The 20,101-nt window shown below is 54.2% G+C and overlaps 1 protein-coding gene across 2 annotated transcripts in view; it reads left to right on the top strand.

The window, feature by feature from the left end:
* Dock1 (dedicator of cytokinesis 1) overlaps positions 1-19,564 on the top strand; it is a 450,610-nt gene extending 431,046 nt beyond the window's left edge. For both annotated transcript variants that reach the window (XM_027930051.3, XM_027930050.3), the window contains exons 48-52: positions 4,477-4,622; positions 9,130-9,328; positions 12,794-12,947; positions 15,996-16,147; positions 19,394-19,564. In XM_027930051.3, the coding sequence (XP_027785852.1) occupies positions 4,477-4,622; positions 9,130-9,328; positions 12,794-12,947; positions 15,996-16,147; positions 19,394-19,489 (747 nt within the window). In that variant the 3' untranslated portion in view covers positions 19,490-19,564. The remainder of the gene's footprint in view (positions 1-4,476; positions 4,623-9,129; positions 9,329-12,793; positions 12,948-15,995; positions 16,148-19,393) is intronic.
* Positions 19,565-20,101: the final 537 nt, after the last annotated feature.

The following is a 20,101-nucleotide window of genomic DNA, read 5'->3' as shown; positions in this document are numbered from 1 at the left end:
AGCAGATGAGAGTGTTCTTATTCCTGGGCCCAACAGGGTTTGAGCCTGTGAGCCAACAATGACACACTGCAGGTTGGGCTCCGAAAACCCAGCAGGTGGGAAGCTGGGACTGACAACCCAGCGGGAGCCCCCGCAGGTAAACAGGCTTGGAAACCAGGGCTCTCTGCAGTGCTGGAGGACCCTTCCTGCAAGTCAGAATCCTTGAGTAGTGCTTGATAGCTTGGGAGCTGGCAGCTCATTGCAATCAGAGTGGAGTGGCAAGGAGAGTTTCAGAGTGCATCAGAAGGCAGCTCTTTCAAAATTTGATGCCACTTTTAATTCTTTCTAAGAAATAAACACTTGTGTATTCTCAAAGTTTCTTACCAAGTGAAAAGCTTCCTGTTTCATCAACCATTTTATGCATATTTCAAAACTACAGAAAAGTGTCAAACTCACCATGCACTTTCCATACCTCTGTCTCTGCAGTCACCATTATCTCTGAGTGAGCTTGCTATAGGTCACAGTGGGGAAGAGCAAGAGTAAGAGGTGGGGGTGATGTGCAGAAGAACTGGCTCCCTACCTGAGGACAGGTGTCCTCTGCTCCAGGCAGCTGCCCTTAGCTGAAGGTTAGCGATTCCCACCACACTCAGTCAATATCATCCTCACCAAACCTGCCCTCTGTGGGTCAGCCAGGGCCTCTGGCCAGGGTCCCTGATGCTTGCTGGGAGGGGGATCCAGGGCAGAATTTAGGGTGTGCTTCCCTCCCTTAGATGCTATGACCCTAGGAGCTGCCTTCCTGGGTCCTGGGCCCTGGATCTCCAGAGGATGCCCTGCAGCCAGCCTTCTCTGAGCAGGCAAAGGGTCAGGCCCGTGGCCTGTCATTCACTGAGAAATGCAACAATAAAAGCAATTTGGAATGTGTCCTTCCCATCTTAGCTGGCTTTGAAGCTTGCAAGCAACTCAGAAAACAATATGGTACCATCCTGCTTCCAAAAGGATGGATTTAAAAATAAAAAAACCAAAGAAAGCACATAAACCATTCTGTCAATTTTTGTGAGCCAGCCTAAGCCTCAGGAAGAGATTTGGACACCCTCTGACTCATAATACACTGGCTTCTGGCCCCCGCGCTTTGGCCTTCACCTTGCCAATCCTGGGGCTCTAAGTGGCCACCATTCCGAGGACGAGCCACAGGCCCAGGGGCCTGGGGAAGAATGCCAGCAGCTTTCAGCTCTGGGTAGGGCCCAGGTTTGCCTTTGTGCCAGTGAAAACTTCTGCATTTCTCATCCTGTCCTCTGCCTCTGCCTTCAAATCTGGTGCAGGGGACCTTGCCAGTCTCCTCCCTCTCTCCACCCGCTCAGCTCCATCCCCCTCCTCACCTTAACCACCACAGGGGGCAGGTGCCACTCAGGACCTCCAGACCCCATCTCTCCAGCCTCCTCCAAAAAACCCACCATGGAGGCCTCCAGGCAACCCTGTTGTCCCCTCCCCGGCCTGGCCGCCAGCACACCTTGCCCAGTAAGTCAGAACCCCCCAGACCAGCTCTAGTGGCATCACTACTGGAGTGCTGCTGGGGTGCCCCCGCTGCCTTGGCATCACAGGCCCCTGCCTCCCCTCCCAGGGACTAGCATGTTACCCTCTGGGTCCAGCCCAAGCTCAGAGTTGAGTCACATGTGGAAAGAAGCATTTTCAGGAAACCATGAAACATGCCTGCTTCTCCGGAAGCACTGGTCACCTTGATTAAATTCTGCCAATGCACCCCTCCCCAATCCGTGACTCAGTGGGCAGTCAGCTCCTGTGGTCAGGTTGGGTATTCCAGTCCTGCTGGGAGGTAACCGTGCAGAACTCAGAGGCACGGGGCAGGGCCAGAGGATTGCTCCTGCCAAGACAGCTGAAATGAGTGTTTGCTTCAGGCCAGAAAGTGTCAGCAGCAAGGACGAGGCGGTGGCTGCCACTTGTGCTGGGCCAGCAGCCTCCATCTGCACCATCCATCGATCCTCACCCTGTTGGAGGTGGGAGGATGATTCCCTTGGTGCTCAGGAGGACACTAAGGCTCACAGGGCCTCCTTATTTTATGCAAGGTCATGCTGTCAGGGCCAGAGTCACAAGTCCACCCTGTTCTGGTTCCCCCACTCCTGGGACATGCAGATAACGGTCCACTCGGGTTGTGCTGGCCCTGGAGCTATACCTGTCAGAACCGAGCGATGCTCTAATTGCTTCAGATGAGTCAAATGAAAGTCCTTTTCCCCATTTTCTAGAGTCTCTGCTCAATCAAGAAGACATTGTTAAGCAAGTGACCTAGTAAAGCCACAGCTACCCTGTGGGGTGCCACACGTGTGGGAACCCAGGAGTGGCCCCCGCCCCTGCCCCGTCCTCCTTCATTTATCCATCGCAGTGCGTGCTCACATCCCAACAGGCTCCAGGTCACCTTCCAAGGGCATGGCCAGCCCTTGGTGGTTGGTGGTGGGAGGTTCCAGGCTGCCTTCTGACCCTCCCAAGAACTAGGTTGGGCTGTCCTCACTGGGTGCCTCCACCTCCTGGCCTCTGACTGACCACCACCTGCCCACTGTCCAGGTCCTTGTGGCCACTGTGAAGACTGCTCCCCTGGTGATGTGTCAGCTGGTGTGTGGGTGCTCCTGGCTCCAGCACCCCAGGCCGAGTCCCCGACTTCAGCTCAGCAGCATCTCCCGGGCACTGCTCCTCCCCTTGTCCAGCAGGTGCTCGGGCACAAAGGCGGCCCCCTCCAGGCCACAGAGACTCACCTGGGTCTGTGGCCGCTGACTCTTCCTTCTCCCCCACCTGCATCCTAAGGGGACTGTGTGGAAGTCAACGCAGAGTATGTTCCAGGGCAGGCAGGAAGGCAGCTGCTACACAGTCATGGGGTGGCCGTGGGTGTCCAGAAGCCACCTTCTCAAGCCCACCCACCCCTGCACTGTGGAAGAAATGGCCAGGGAAAGATTGTGGCTGCCAGCAAATCTCACTCAAACGTGAAGAGGGTCACGGCCCTGGAGATGGCAGAGAGAAGAGGCAAGGGCCTGGTGGGCGGGATTGTGCCCGGGTGACCAGTGAGTGCCCCCGGGAGACCTGGAGTCGCTGACAGAGCTGTTTCCTGGATCATTGGGAATAGCAAGGACACAAAACCAGGTCTCTGGGTCCAGGGACAGAGGAGCCAGGGGCTACAGAAAGGCTGTGAAAAGGAGGGGAGACGGCGCCGAGCCCCCAGGTTGAGTAGGGGAACCTTTTCACCTTGGGAATAATCTATAGGTACTGTTCCTAGTTTCCACAGAGAGGCTGATCGGTTACAAGGGACATCTCCATGGAGATGTCCACTGGCTCCATCATGGGGCTACTGCAGGAGGCTCTCTGTTGCCACATTCTAGCTGCAGCCGCTTTGGACCAGTGGTGGTCAGACTGTGGCCTGCAGCCTGCTTTTGTGAGTCCGGCTCTGTTGGCACAGGCCACACTCATCTCTGTCTCGTTTGCGGCCACCTTCGTGCCGTCATGGCCGAGTGCACTGGCTTTGATAGAGGCCTTGGGGCTGCACACCCTGAACACTTGTTATCTGGTCCTTTAAGGAAACGTTAGCCAAGGCCTACCCTCTTGTTGTTCTGAACTTTTTGCTGTTGGGAAGGAGCTTTAAAGTCAAATAATATTTTATTTGGAATCACATGTTGAGAAACAGACCCAGCCTTCCCTCCTGAGGGCCGGAACCAGGGTCCAGCCCAGGTCACCTGTAAGTGACGAGCTGAACGAGGTGTGGCATGGGCAGGGTGGCAGGGCGGGAGGCTGAAGTGGCAGGAGGACATGGCCTCCAGGAGAGTGGCTCCGTGTCCTCAGGTTGAAGTGTTTGTGCAGCAGCTGCAGCCCCCGATGTGCCAGCGTCTGGCTCAGGATGCAGGCACACGAGCCCTTCCTGGCTCATCAGAGGTGGGCACCTGCTGTGCTCAGTGACGCCGGGTTCTTTCTGTGCTGAACAAGATGCCAAGGGAGTGCACAATTCCACGCAGAGACCGTCTTCCCAGAGCGTCCGTCCTCTGCTTAGCCATGAGGAGGAGCCTCCGCAACTCAGGCCGTGGCTTCCTCTAATTCCTGCCCCATCACTCACAGGAGGAAATCCACCTTGGAGCCAGAGGCAGGAGCCTCTTTCTGTAGCTAGAGAAGTCCTGTGTGGACATGCAGAGATGTGCAGAGTTCACCCAGAGACCGCCATTCTTTAATCTGGTGTCTCTTTACGCTACACTTTCTGCTCTGTGCATTCTGTGGAGCAGGTTGGTACGTCTCCGTCTCAGGAAAGAAGACTGAGTTTGAAATGGAAAGACCAAGAATGTTCTCTCTGGTATTTTTTACGTTGGGTCAGTTTTCAGATAATCATCATTTTCCTCCTCAGTTCAGAACAGGTGACGGTTAACAAAAGTGTGGGCCCTTGGGGTCCAGAGGCCACGCAGCTGTCTGGCCGTGGCAGGCCTGGGCGTCACACACCTCCGTCTCTGTCTCTCTCAGCCCTCAAGTCTGGACGACAGAAGAGGCAGCCGTCCCCGGTCCATGGTGCGGTCCTTCACCATGCCCTCCTCCTCCCGGCCCCTGTCTGTGGCGTCTGTCTCTTCGCTCTCTTCCGACAGCACCCCTTCCAGGCCGGGCTCCGACGGGTGAGTGCTCAGCAGGGGCCACCAGCCCCTGGGTGTTTATCACACAGAGGACTTTTGCTCAGTGGGTTCTCTCTTTGAAACAGCCCCTCCGGACACTATGGCCATCGTGCCAACATGGCTTTCAGGGTCTTGTGGTGGTTGGGAAGGGGTCCTCACTTCAGCTGGCCCTTGGAGCAAGGTTCCCATCAAACCTCAAACCGTCAGATGGGTGGCGTCCTCCTGGGGGAGCCTGGGGAGCAGCATGCTGCCGCAGTGTGCGGGCCCTCTTCATCTCACACTCACCTCCAGGTCGTCCCCAGGGCCTGGCTGGTGTGGTCCAGCCTGGAGCAGCCTCCGCTTGCCCACCAAGCTGGCTGGCACTCGGTGAGGCTCACATGACAAGTGGCGTGTAGCCTCCTTTTATTTTGGAGAGAAGAACTTTATAGATTCACTTTTGTTTCTGATGAGTTTATTTTAAAGGGAAATGCAGCTGGGCAGGGAGGTGCACACCTGAAATCCCAGTGGCTCTGGAGGCTGAGGCAGGAGTATCTCTGTTCAAGCCAGCGTCAGCAACTTAGCGAGGAGCTAAGCAACTCAGTGAGACCCTGTCTCTAAATAAAATACAAAATAGGGCTGGGATGTGGCTAAGTGGTTGAGTACCCCTGAGTTCAATCCCCAGTACAAAAAAAAAAAGTGTGTCGGGGGGAAATACTGTTTAAGTTGAATACTTCTGAGAATGATCATCTGTCTGTCCTGTACTTTCCAGGACTGTTCTGGAAAATAGGAAGCATATTATCCTTTGTTTTCCCAATTTATTTTATGGTGGTAGACACCATAAAACTCCCTGTGTCACCATTTTGAGGTTAAGTGGCATCAAGTGCACTCACATTATTGACAGCTGTCACTACCACCCACCTCTAGAACTTTCATCTCATAAAACTGAAACTGTATCCTTAACTAAGACTCCTTTTCCGCCCTTCCCCTTCCCTGCCAGCAGCTACTAACACATATAAGTGGCATTATGAGCCACGTTCTTTCTGCAAGACCTCAGGGGAGACCTATTCTTGCTCCAGAGAGCACTGAGCACACACTGTGGCTTTTGAATTACCTCAGATTACTGCAAAGACCTCAATGATGATCTTTTTGTGTGTTTTTGAGGAGAAACCATGTAGTTTGCAACCAGTCACCCTACCCAGCACAGCCTCCCTTCCCGTGCCCACATATGCTTCCAGAGAATCCCCAGGGACGGCTCAACCTTAAGTGTTCTTTGTTGCCAATGATTAATGTGCCCAGGAGAGAATTCCAAGCTATACCCACATTTTTTCTGAACAATAATTTTTATCAGTCAGTGTCTGATATTTATAAGGCCAAAGCCATATGGAAATTCTCAATTTAGAGAGGTTTAAATCTTGTGTGCCTGTCACTTAGAACAAGACTGATATAGAAATTAAATGCAGCTGATCTTCCAGAGAATCTCCAGGCTAGTTAGGAAATGGCTGGTGGCCCCTGCTGAGCACTCACCCGTCTGTATTTCTGAGCACTCAGGGTGAGGTAGGTAATGGCTTTGGAGTTTTAGGCTCCACCCCAGCCTGCATTTGTTTAACCTTGAACTCATCTTTATTAGAGTCCAGATTTTTGTTCATTCTTGGAATTACCATCCTCCACTATCTAACTTACATGGCGAAAATGAGGTTTGGTCTCGAATGGCACAGGTTCCATGCAGAATAAAGCTCGCCCTGCCAGCAGTTGCTTCTCATAATGTGGAAAATCTAAAACCACCTGTCTTTCTCTTGGGTTTTTTTTGTTTGTTTGTTTGTGTGTGTGTGTGTGTGTACCATTGGAACTGCACAGCATAGTTCTCTTCCTCAGCAGGAAGTCGTCCACTATCCTTTCGTGCTCATTTAATTGTCTCAAGTTCTGCAAAACCTGGAACAAAATCGTGAAGATTTTGATGTTGCTTGTAATGTATTAGATATCATATTTAACACCAATAGCTGTAGATTTATTGGTTAATATGTATCCTGCTGCAAAGCCAGGTGTCTCAAAATGCTTTCAGGATTAAAGTGAATGTTGGTATATTTCATCAAAAGTTTTTAATTTTTTAAACTTTTTATTATGGAATATATTCAGACATATACAAAGGAGGCAGAATAGTATAATAAGCCCCACCCCTTCATCAGCCAGCCTCAACGATTACCCACCCCTACACGCTCTTGTTCCCATCTGGACCTACCCACTCCCACCATATACTTGATTTTGCAGTAAATTTCAAAAATCATATTTTATTCACAGACATTCCAATTTGAAGTTTTAAAAGGTAAGGACTCCTTTTTAGCAAATAAAACTATGTCACTTCATGACCACACAGAACATTAACAGGAATTCCATATTATCAGGAAACAGTGTTCATTTCTCGTTGTCATAAACATTTTTTGAAATAAGAGCAAAGCAGGTCCTTAACTTGCATTTGGTTGCTATTAACTCTTTATGTCTCTCTTAATCCACTTAAATTTTTTTCTTCCTTGTAATTTACTCGTTGAAGGGTCAAGGTGCCACATCCTATTGTGTCCCTTTGCTGGTTGCGTGCCCTGCAGGGCTGTTGACATGTATCTGTGTCCTCCACTTTCCTGCATGCTGGTCCAGAGGGCTTCACAGCTGCATGTTCTTCCATTCAGCACATCAGAGCAGGTTTCTCTGTTTTGGTGATGTTAACAGCTACAGTCAACACCAGGCCAACACCATTCCTGTTAGACACACCTTATCAACAGACCCTACTGCATAGCCCTGTCAGGAGGGAAGATCAAGATGCAGGAGGTGTGATTCTTGCTCTCTGCCTCTGCATCTGTGTCTTCAGTGGACTTTAAGTGCAGTTTTGTGAGTACCCATCGGAGGATTGCTTTCCAAGGGTCACATTCCACGTGGGGGAGCCGGGCTGGGGTTGCTGCCGTGGCTTTGTTCCAACTGTCCTGATCAGAATAAGTTTAAGAGAAAGCACAACTAAGACAAAACAGTGACCAGCTTTCTCAGTTCCCTCCTCGTGAAACCACTGTCCCCTTGAAGGAGTCAGTGGATTCTCCAAGGTGGAGGCAGTCAGGTGTGGAAGTTGCTGTGAGGGTGGAGAGCGCCAAGGCCCAGCTCGGGGTCTGGCTGGGCCGCACTGCAGGGCTTGGATTTTGCCCTTCCACATGGCTTGGAGACCACCTGGACCTTGGGCACCTAAAGTATGGACCTCCTCCTGACCATGTGGAGCTGATGTGGAGACCACAGTTTAAAAAGACATGCTTGATGTACAATTATCATGCACCAATAAAAAAATGTTGTGGGGGACATGTTTGTCAGAAATCAGAATACAGGCTCTTTCCCATGTGACTGGTGGAGTATAATTCCTTTAAGAGATCACACATTTTTTTAAATTTGTTTTTTAGTTGTTGATGGACCTTATTTTATTTATCTTTATGTGGTGCTGAGAATTGAACCCAGTACCTCACACATGCAAGGCTCTACCACGGAGCCTCAACCCAGCCCCAGTCACACATCTTTTTAAGTGCTATTTTCCATGTGCTATATTTTGACAACAGAATGTGCCAGTAGTAATAAGACCTTGCCTATAGATTGTGCTGTAAGTTCTTCAGGTGTTTTCATGCTTTTGACCATTTTGGCCCTCTCTCCCCACTCCTTTCTCAAGCAGAAGCTGCAGGTCAGGGAGATTCCCATCTTAGCATGGCACCCATTTCTCTCCTTCCTGTTGTGACTTGCTAGGAGGAAGAACCCGGTGGGCATGTGCTGAGACAGCCATATGCAGGGGAGCAGCTGTGTGTCGTGGTGTGCTTTCTAGCCCTGGGCCATGTGCCTTACAAACTAGCACAAGAGCCACTTACGCAGTAACCACCAATGGGGCTTGACACCAACCTCAGTCCCTTCATGAGAACATGAGACCTGTAGCATAAAGTCACAAGATGTCAAGGCCCACGAGCAGGTACCAGGCTCAGATCCTGGTCTTTGGTCCCTGGCTCACTTGTGGCTGAAAACTCAGGGGCACCTCCAAGCATCTGTGAGCTAGAATTCCCACTGAGCCATCCAAAGGGCTTGTACCTAGAAGCCACCCCTATATCTATCATCAGAGAAACTTGGTCAGAAGTAAGCTACCAGAAATTTCTTCTCATTGGCATCTGCATATTTTTCCTTGTTGTATTTGTAAATATATCAGGAATTTCTAAGTATACCCAGAATACCATCATAAATCAACAAAAGTTCTCAAGGTCATTGTAGAATGTCCACCCGTCGTCACATTTCCCCGTGCCCGCTGAGTGTTCCTTTCTGTCTTTTGCTTCCCTGGGATCACGGACGGTGCTCACGCTGGGCGCCCAGGGTCTGACTCTCCTAGCCTCTCTTTGCGGTCACTCCTCTCCTCCTGGAAGCCTGCAGGCCTTCTGCCCCCCGTGCCTGTGAGTGGCCTTGCAGACCCTGCAGGGGAGGAGCCACCGCTCTCCTGGGAGACCTCTTAGATTCCCAGAATTCTTCCTTTTAGGTTTGCCCTGGAGCCTCTGCTGCCAAAGAAAATGCACTCCAGGTCCCAGGACAAGCTGGACAAGGACGACCCAGAGAAGGAGAAGAAGGACAAAAAGAAGGAAAAGCGGAACAGCAAGCACCAGGAGACATTCGACAAGGAATTCAGACCCACCGACATCGCCCTGCAGCAGTCGGAGGCCGTGATCCTCTCGGAAACGGTAATGTGCCGGGCTCTTTCCTCGTTCTGCAGGGGATCTGGACCTGCCTCGCTCCTCACGTAGCTGATGGGACTGTAAACTGGAGAACCTAGGGTCCCCCTCAACCCTAACCATGAATAACTTACCCGGTAGGCCATCGGAAGGCCAGAGGCGAGGCCTCTTTCCTTCTCCTCCGTCCTGAAGGGGCTCAGGTGGGTGGTCTCCAGCAGGGCCCTGGCGTTCCTAGGCTCTTTGTCCTGCTGTTGGACTTGGTTCCCCTGTGCGTCCTGGTATCCCAGCGGAGGCGCAGGCTTGCTCTTGCTGTCAGAAAGGCCTGCTGCATGTCAGCTAGTGCCTCTCCCATGCCCCTTCCTGACCAGAAATCTCTAAGCCATGGTTATGCCCGAGAGCTGCAATTCACTGAGCCAGAACCCAGAAGTCCCTGTCTTCTGGGTTCCACCAGCTGACCTGTGCTCCTGTTATCCTCCCACCTCTTCTACTCCACATCCAAAATCTCTCGACCATCATTGATAAGGATTTGCTGGGACTTAGTAGGACATGTGCAGATCCCAGTGAGTGCCCTCCATTCCAGGCCATGACATCCACAGGGCCTGCTCTCCTGGGCAGGCTGGGGCTGTGCCTCCCAGAAGCACACCACAGTCTTTGGGATCCAAGTGAAAAAAATCAGGCCCAGACTGCTTCAGAAAGTGCTGTTTGGGGAGCAGAATGAAAATCAAGAGACGGTCTCACAGGCTGTCAGTTTGAAGACGAGGTCGGGCTTGCAGCCACCTTCCCCTGAAGACAGATGGGCATTCGCCTCTCAGCGGCCAATAGTCATCTTCCTGGGTGGCTCCTGACCCAGCCAGCTCTGTCTTGGCTGTGATTAAAAGGTTGCCTCATTAAAGGGCTCAGAAGGGACTAAAACTTTAATCAGACATACTTACCCGCTTGTTTGTGTCTCAACCACCAGAGAATAATGTCCATCTCCAACTGCAGTCACATGCTGCTTGCCTGTCTGGAGGCACAAGACAGAGAGGCCTGAGCCTTGACGTGGCTTAGGAAGGCACGCACCCTCTGAAGCCTGTGGACTGTGCTCTGACTGCTGCTAGGCTACAGTGTCTCAGTGACACAGGCAACTGGCCAAGAACTTCAACTCAGGAGGCACTGGCCGAGGCTAGCCCTGGCACTGGGGTCAAGCATCGAGACTTAGAGATTTCTGATGCCAGTGCTGAGGAGGCTGAGGCAGGAGGATCACAAGTGTGAGGCCAGCCTGGTCAACTTAGGAAGACTCTGCCCCAAAATAAGTACATGTAGCTCAGTGGTAGAGAGCCACTGAGTTTAATCTACAGCACTGCACACACACACACACAAAGAAGACAGTGACGTTTCTGATGAACTGTCCCTGTGTTCTCTGTCCACTGTCCTGGAAAGCTGGGGTACCAGTGCCCCTAGCAGGCCCAGATCTCCACTGTACGAGTCTCATGTGTTTTTACTCAAGCTCCATGAACAGAAGGCCTCTGAAGGGGAGCTGTGTGCAGAGTTGCACCATCCAGGTGTATGCAGAGTCCCAGGACTCAGGGTGCTGTGCCTCCGCAGTGAGGTTTCCATCCCTCCTGATGGTGCACCTTCGAGGACACCTGCAAACACGGGGCCAGGTGCAACAGCACGAGGGCCTCCCACAGTGGCTCTAGGCACCCTCAGCAGATCCACAGGAACCCAGCAGGGTCAGAGCACAGAACCCTGACCTCACAGTTAGCATCTGACCAAGGCTCAGACTGACCATGGCTGCAGCACCAGGAGGCCAGGAATCCTGACAGTAAGCAGTCCAGCTAGGTGTCTGTGCACGAGGGGCCTCCTCTCCAAGGCACAGGTGCTGGCAAGGTCTGCAAGGACAGCTGGGCTCCAGGGAAGGCGGGGAAGGAGGGCCAGGGCTGCCTTGGAGGGTGCTTGACTGGGGAGAAGCTGCAGTTCCTTCCTGGGTGACCCCAGTGCCCCCTACTGCTCCCTGGGCTCCTAAGGTTGCCAGTGCCCTCCCCATCCCCATGGGCCTCCCCAGCTTCTGCAAAGGTTTCCTCCTCACTCCTTGGGGCTGGGCCCACCTTGATCTGAAACATCAATAATTTCATGACCTTTACTTGAGCCTCTCTGAGCTGGACCTCCTGACTGCCATCAGCATCTCCCCATAAAGCCTCCTTGCACTCCCTGACTCAGAATGTGCCCACTGTGGGATGGGCAGGGAGGAGTGGGAGGAGCTCGTGACAGTGTGCATGTCCACCCACGTGCCCAGGCCTCTCCCAGTTCCTCTAGCAGGGAGGCTGCCAGACTTGGCCTTCTTGCAGAGGATGGGTGACACCTGGGCATGGCCCCCATGGCCACAGGTGGTTCTAAAATGGATTGCTCATTACCAGATGGGCTACCCCTTCCCGGGCCCAGCCCCCTCCCGCCAGCCTCCTAACCTCCAGACTGGCACTGGCCTTGATGGCTCTTCTGGGGCAGATATTGCAGCCTACCTGCTCTTGAGTGCCTGAACCAGATTGGCCCACCCACCAGGCCCCTGGATCAGGCTGCAACAAGCCCAGAGCCCCATCTGCCCACCCTTCCTGGGGAACAGTCTCCACTCCTGCTGTTCGGCGGGGTTAATAACTTTTCTGATTACTCCTTCCATAGAGTATTTTGTAATTGCTCATGTTCCCTGAGGCCTAATGATCTGCGAACAGTTGTAAGAAATATATAAATTAAATTTACTGATGCAACAAACACAGGGAAGGGCTCAGGTGGGGAGAAGTCAAGTGCATCCAGAAGTCGGGAATGAGCAGGAAGGGGAGAGGAACAGAATTCCTGGTGGTGCAGCAGGAGAGAAACAAAGGAAGGGAAAGCAGAAAGCCCACAGGAAGCTGCTGGCCTTGGTCCCTTCCTGACCCTTGGAGGCGCCCTGGGTGTCTCACTCGGCATCTGAGTGGCTCACCGTGCTGCACTGGGACATTCTGTTCCAGACGGCTGTGCAGTGCAGGGGGACAATAGATGAGCGTGAGTGTTGTGGGGTGGGCTGCGGAACAAGGCTCTGTGTGGGGGGGTGTGGGGGAGGGGTGTCTCAGGCAACAGAAGTCTGTTTTCCCCGGTTCTGAGGGCTGAAGTCCAAGATCAAGGTGCTATGGGGTTGCTTCCTTCTGTGGCTGTGAAGGAGAATTCGGTCCTCACCTTCCCCTAGTTCTGGTGGTTTGCCAGTATCCTTGGTGGTCCTTGGTGTAAAAACATCAGCCACCTCTGCTTAAGTCTTCCCATGACACTTTCCCTGTTTTATAAGGACCAGTCGTATTGCACGAGGGTCCACCTAAGGACATTGTCTACCTGGATCAGTTCTAAAGACCCTGTTTTCAGATACATGTTCTGGGCTCTGGGGGCTAGGACTGCAGCATAGGAATTTGGCGGGGAGACAACTCGGTCCATTTCAGGCCTAACTGTGCTTTTCCTGTTCCTCCAATGTAGATAAGTCCCCTGCGACCCCAGAGACCGAAGAGCCAGGTGATTAGCATCATTGGAAGTGAAAGGCGCTTCTCAGTGTCCCCCACGTCACCGTCGTCCCAGCAAACACCCCCTCCAGTCACACCAAGGGCCAAGCTCAGCTTCAGTGTTCAGTCCAGTAAGTGGAGTGTTGCCTGCACTGGACACAGACTGCACGTTGCTCTGGGACCCCCCGATGGATGGCTCCACAGTGAGGACCCCTTCTCCAGACAGCAGATGGGATGGAGAGTGTGGGCTATGGAGGTCCCTGGGATGAGCACCTGACCCGTGGGATGTCCCTGGGTGTGGGATGTCCCTGGCATGGGCTGGGGATCTGGACTCCAACAGGTCAGGCCCAGCCCAGTCCAGGGCTGCAGAGCTCCGCAGGCAGAGTGCAGGGGTCTGTTCAGGCTCTGTACCCTCCTTAGAGGGACTTGACAGGTGCAGGGGCAGCCCCTTCCCTCATCACCGGGTCCTGAGGCATTCCTGGGCCTTCCTAGGTGTCTGGGAGGAATGTGGAGTGAAGAAGCTCTTCCAGGTTGGGACGGAAGGCAGAGCAGCGGAACTTACTTTTTCTGGTTTGCACCAATTTCTATAGCCGCCACACAATTACCACAAAGGGGGTGGCTCACACTGACGGAACGTACTCTCACGTGGTTCTGGAGGCCACAGTCTGAAATCAAGGTGTTGGCAAGTTGCGTCCTGTGTGGGCTCTGGGGGAGGATCCGGTCCAGGACTGCTCCCCATCTGCCGGCTCTGGCAACCCCTGATGTTCCTGGGCTGTGGCCCAACACTCCAGTCTCTGCCTCCCTGCTCCCTGCCTCCCCTGCACCTTCTCCTCTCCTAAGGACACCAGTCACTGGATATAGGGTCCACATAAATCCAGGTCATGTCAAGATCCTTAACTGATTACACCTGCGAAAACTAGGTTCAAGTAAGGTCACACTCAGAGGTTCTGAATGGACTTTGTAGGTCCACATCTTGGAAAGATTCTGTCCAACCCACTACAAGTGGTAACCAGCTCTTCACCACTAAGCTCAGACCCACCAGAGAGGAGGAATCCTGACAGGGAGCAGCAGAGTGAGTGAGGGACACAGCAAAACAGGGAGCCTGCTCCTTCCCGGGGCCACCAGGCAGGAGAGCACTGCCCTACAGGGGGGTTGTGAGGCAGAGAACAAGTGTCCTTTGTGCCTGATTTTCTTCCTGCTAAAAGGGGAGCAGCCTTGTCTCTGGAGACCGTCAGGTGCTGAGTGTCTTGTCTACATAAGCAGCTCAGTGAGCAAAGGGTGTCTGGGCACGGGATAGAGAAGGGCTCGGGGGCGTCTCCACAGCCTTATGCTATTACTACATGATCTTTTTTGAAAAAAATGGTTTTTATTAGAACAGGCACCATTACAGTGATTACAGAAGATAGTCTGGTGGTTCCCCAAAGGTTAAATGTAGCATTACCATATGACCCAGCAATGCTAGTACAAGGTCCGCACCCCCAAAGAATTGAAAACCGGGGTCAAACAGGTATTTTTATGTGAGCATTTGTAGCAACATATTCACAGTAGTCAAAAAGTGGAACAACTCAAGTGTCCATCAGCTGATGAGCAGATGAATAAAAGGTGCTTTCCGGGAAGTATCTGTGCAGTAGAACACTATTCAGCCATACGAGAGGCGTGGCGCTCCCACGCAGGCTGCCACGTAACAAACCTGGAAGACAGTGAGCGAGTGGAATGAGTCCTCATAACGGGGCCTCGGGACTCTGCTCGTGTGAGGTGTCTAGGATGGCAGGCCCGTGGGGGCAGAAAGCAGAGCAGAGGTGTCCAGGTGCTGGGAGCGGGAGGTGGTCACTGCCGACGGCCGCACCAAACTGTCAGTGTGATCCACACCACTGAATTGTGCACTGAAAGATGGTCAAATCGGCAAATTTTATGACACGACTGTTCTTCCATGATCCAACCCACAGTCACCACTCCTGAGGACAGAGCCTCTTGGAAGCCTCCTTCCTGCCCTCCCCACTACAGGGCAGAGCTTCCTCGTCCCCCAGGGCAACTCTTCTGAGGAAGGATCTGTCATCAGTGAAAGCACTGGGGAAACTTTTGAGTCACACATCAGAGAGACACTTTCTCTCTTTGATGTGAAAGAAAATGAATCGCCTCCAAGAGGCTACCAGGAGTTGAGGAGGTACCTGCCCCGATGACCCAATGGAGAGGCCTTCTTTCCCATTACTTTATCCATCGGCTGTCCTCTCCACCTGTGTAAAGCAGCAGCCACAGTGACCGTGACCCCTGACACCTTCGTGTCCCAGGGTGGGGGTTGTCCTGGTGAGAGTGGAAAGTGGGTGGAGGCTGTGTGTGGCTTTGCTTGAGGGAGCTCTTCAGGCAGGGGGTGCAGGCTGGGCACGGAGCCCTGGGTCTGCAGGCAGTGAGGACAGGCCGGGGATGGAGCCCTGGCTCTGTAGACAGGGAGGGCAGGCCGGGGACGGGGCCCTGGGTCTGCAGGCAGTGAGGGCAGGCCGGGGACAGGGCCTTGGCTCTGTAGACAGTGAGGGCAGGCCGGGGACGGGGCCTTGGCTCTGTAGACAGGGAGGGCAGGCCGGGGACGGGGCCCTGGGTCTGCAGGCAGTGAGGGCAGGCCGGGGACGGAGCCCTGGGTCTGCAGGCAGTGAGGGCAGGCCGGGGACGGAGCCCTGGGTCTGCAGGCAGTGAGGGCAGGCCGGGGACGGAGCCCTGGGTCTGCAGGCAGTGAGGGCAGGCCGGGGACAGGGCCTTGGCTCTGTAGACAGGGGGGGCAGGCCGGGGACGGGGCCCTGGGTCTGCAGGCAGTGAGGGCAGGCCGGGGACGGGGCCCTGGCAGGGCTTGGAACACCACAGTCCTAGGCAGTGCCCATGACACCGACTGTGCAGATGCTTCCAAAGTAAAGGGGCCCCAGCAGGGGAGGGGAGGGACCATGTTGACATGTGTTTTCACAACAGATGCCTCACTTGAAGCTCTGGTTTTAAACTTGCTGTCTCCTTTCTAGAATATTCCACCAGAAGGGAATTCCAACTTTGTGTTCTCTACCCCTCCCTGCCCTGTGCTCTGCTGGCACATGACCCTGCAGGAGAAGCTGTTGCTGCCCAGAGACCCAGGAGCAGCCGTGCGAGCCATCAGTTCATAAGGGTGTGTGTCTCGTTCTAATCAGATCCCGCTCTCCTAGGTCTGGAGCTGAACGGCATGACCGGGGTGGATGTGGCTGATGTCCCGCCCCCTCTGCCTCTCAAGGGCAGCATGGCAGACTATGGGAATCTGATGGAAAACCAGGACCTGATGGGCTCGTCAACACCTCCGCCGCCTCCTCCACACCAGAGGGTAAGTGGGGGTCTGGGACCCAGGACTGGGTGACACCTCTCCTGGGATCTCCTTCCAGAGGGCAGCAGGTTTGCTTTGGGCTGGTGGGACAAATCATATGATGGACTCAGTTTGCTTTTGTCGACGTGTTGAGGACTGTGCCAAGACCCACGGTCCTGCGTCATGATCGGTATCTGCAGGGAACCGCACATCCAGGGCTGCGCCCAGGAGGAAGAGGAGGAGGAGGAGGGACAGGCATCTGTCCGGGCCACCCCTCTGCAGAGGCAATGCTGGTGAAATCTTGATGGCGGAGCAGCTTTCCTACCGAGGGGTCTATGTGACTGGAGTTGCCATGTGGTCCCCAGGGGTGGCGCACACCCACTGTGCACCTGCCTGGCCCCAGAGGAGCTCTGTCCCTGCAGTTCTTCCTGGGACATCACCTTCACATTGGTGGCTCCTGGGCTGCTACAGGCCCTGGCTGCTCGGAGGATCTGCAGAGGGAGCCAGCTTGACTTCAGACTGGGCGCAGCTGCCCCTCACAGTGCCCCCAGCCTCAGCACCCTCTGCACCTTGGCCTGGAGTGACCTGGCTACCTCCAGACCAGCGCCCGGGACACTGTTTTGTCATCAGTCCTGTCTGCGGTGTTCCTGGGCCTGCCCCTAATGCCAGTCTTGGTGAAAAGTCTCAAAAAGCCATCTGAGCCAGGGCCTCTGTGCCAATTGCTGGTTCTAGAAGCATCCTTCTAGGGCCACCACACTGCACTCTGGGCTGTCATGGCTGCTGTCATGTGTCCCTCACCCCCATACTCCCGGCCAGTCCCCCCCACCGGCTGCTCAGGGCATGGGTTCTGCAGCAGCCCACAGGGGGAGGAGGCCTGTGTGTGACTTACGCAGGAGCGGGAGAATGTCCACTGCCAGGCCCGTCCCCGGGCCGCGCTATTTGCAGTCTTATAAAATCAAATCAGCTCAGTCTGAAGAGTAAATATCCTTGTTCATGTTTGTGCAGTGGGTCGTATTTTTTGCTCTTCAGCCTCCATAAAGTAATTACAGGGCTGCAGAACTCCCACCGAGCGTTGAGGACACAGGGGTGAAGTGGCCGCCGGAGGTGGGCTTTTCCCTTCACAGATGTCGTGAATTCTGCATGCCTTGTCCCTTTCTCTCTTTCCTTTCCTTTTTCTGTTTTCATGGGGACTCTTTCCCTGAGCACTGCTCGTCTTTCATCTTTCCTGTGCGAGAGCAGGAGAGAGGGCGTTGGCCAACAGTGTCTCTTTGATCATTCCTTTTGTATAAGAGAACTAAGTACGGGGGCATCCTCCTGGACATTGAAAGGACAGGGGACTCTCCTGAGTGCCATTCACATAGGCGCTGTCCCCACAAAGATGTCACAGTGGGGAACTGGCCCTGGAGGAGGGACCAGGTTACCCTGAAGGGGGCTTTCCGGGAGGCGGGAAGGGCTCATTGCACTCTCTGTAAATCTGACCTTTCCTGGCACTTGTGACCACGTATTAGCACCAAAGGAGACAAGGTCCAGGGGAACCAGCCTTGCTTGGAGCGCTGTTTTCTTAATGGCTTGACAGATCAAGTCTTTGTTTTAACCGAAAATTAAGAACGTCTCCTAGGTCCCTACTCTAGTAAACTCAAAGTTCTGAACTTGGAATCACTCCCAGGTCTGTTTTGGTTACAGATCATCTCAGGGGTAACATTTCACTGTCATAGTGTCTTGGGAACGTCTTTCTAAGGGTGCCCTGTGCAGTCGATCAAGTGGAGGACTGTGTGTGTGTGCGAGCTCTGGTCAGTCCACACAGGGCGAGGACTCAGGTTACTTGCCCGACTCTCTCTGCTCCTTGTTTCCTGTTAATGTACTTGAGTGCGAGAGCGTGTTAGGTGACAGGCTGGTGGCCCGGGTGCTGTAACTGGCCACTGCCCTTCCTGGGGTGCCACCTTGAGCTGTTTTAGGAGGATGCTCATCGTCTGCCGTGGGGGTGATCACCACCTCCTGTCACGCTCTTCGGTGGCCTCAGGCTTTCAGGCAACTCTGCCTCTGGCTGCTGCTGCTTTAAGCTGCCATCTCTTTCACGATGGCGCTTAGGACCAGTCACCTGAGCTGTCACCCTGCTCGGTGGTGAGCAGCCCAACACTCACGTGGTCGCCAAGGGCATCTCTAGCGTAGTCTGTCTGTCCTGCTCACTCCCAAGGCCTCCCAGCGTGGCTTTCCCCTGTGAACACACCGACCGGGTGGCCAGACTCCCGGGGGCATCACCTGTTCATCCCGACCTTGGAAAGACTGTGGGTCCGTAGTTCATGTTCCTTTCTAGGACGGCCATGTGTCACGCCTGCAGATCTGCTTGGCTCTGCTCAGCACAGGGCGTCCTTGCAGTTACTTGTACGTGAATCGGAGGAGCTTGGGCAGGGGGTGAGAGACGCCTGGGCCACCGCTCTGCTCTTGAGAAGGTCTTTTCTCACATTCTGCTATACGCCAGCCCCGCTGTGAGCTGTGAAGACCGCTCTCACCCTGAAGTTGGGTGGGGTGCTCTGACACCTCGTCCAGCCCGCTCTGCCTAGGGTGTGCTCCTGCCCCCTGACCTGCTCACGTCTCCATTCATTCCTTCACTCCTCGCTCATTCACGCTGACCCAGCCCCACGGAGACTCACTGGTCAGGTGTCTGTGAGGGGCAAGAGGGTCCCAAGCACCATAGGGCAGAGCTGCCGTAGTCTGTCACACCGCTGACGCTCCGTTAGGATGGGTGTTTTTCTGTCAGCGCTACAATCATGAGTTCAAGTTCTTTCTGCGAATCTGAGGCCATCTGTGGCCTGTGGGCCAGTCCAGCTGGCCACCTGGTTTTGTAAATAAAGTTTTGTGGCCCTTCCCTCACCTACGGCCCCTGGCTGCTTTCTGGCCTCAGCAAAGACCATGGAGCCCTTGGAGCTGGAGGTGTTGAGTTTCTGGTCCTTTCCAGGAGCAGCCTGTGACCCTGGCTCTCAGCCCAGGCAGGAGGGTGTTCCCTGGAGAGCATCACCGAGGACACAGAGCACCCCGTCCATGCCAGCCAGCATGGTGGAGGTGCTGCTGCTCAGGCCCTGCAGGCTTGGTGAAAAGTGCTTGGCTTGGGTGTCGTGGTCCTGCCAGCCCTGAGCCAGGCAGGAGGGAGCCCCATCACGCAAGAGCCAGTGCAAGCCCCCACCAGGGCCACTGTGCCGTGAGCCCACGTGGAGAGGGGAGCTTTCTTTGGGAACATCAGTCATGTGACTTCTTCCTCCTGTTTTCTAGCATCTGCCGCCTCCGCTGCCCAGCAAAACCCCCCCGCCTCCCCCGCCCAAGACGACCCGCAAGCAGACGTCGGTGGACTCGGGGATTGTGCAGTGAGAGCCGCGAGGCGTCCGTCTGTCCTCCCCTCCTCGCCTCTGTCTGCTGTTTACCTCACCGGCCGGCCGTGTCTCCTCTTCACTGCCGTGGCTTTTCCTTCAAAGGAGTTGATGCTACCGTGCAGCCAGTGGCCCTTAGCGTCATGGTGGTGACGGGGACAGGACATCCACCGAGTGTATCACAGCTGGGCCCCGAGTGTGGCGCCGTGGAGAGAGCCTCAGTCTGCCCGGGCGTCCTTTCTTTTTGTGCCAAATGACTTGGGTCAGCAGGAGCTCGGCTGATCCGAGGGTGGGAGACGGCACCCTGAGCAGGTGCGCGGCGCTGTGTAGAGGATCCTCGTCCTCTGCAGGCTCGGCCCCACTCTTGCTCGCGGGCTGTGTGGCCAGCCCCTCCTGGCTGCACTGTGTCACTGTGCCCTGGTTGACTCCACCTTCCACCTACGTTAGGCAACTCAGTTCAGCCTTTCCGGGGCAGTTCCTCATTTCTCTTGGTATAATTTAAAATAGGATATTTCTCAGCTACTGAACAGTTACTAATTTATGGGGCAGAAACGACATTAAGAATACTGGATCAAATATGAGTATAGCAAAATTGAATTTCCACTCTATTGTG

The sequence above is a fragment of the Marmota flaviventris genome, chromosome 4 (assembly GCF_047511675.1).
Source record: "Marmota flaviventris isolate mMarFla1 chromosome 4, mMarFla1.hap1, whole genome shotgun sequence".
NCBI lineage: Eukaryota > Metazoa > Chordata > Mammalia > Rodentia > Sciuridae > Marmota > Marmota flaviventris.
This window is presented reverse-complemented; position numbering and strand designations above follow the sequence as displayed.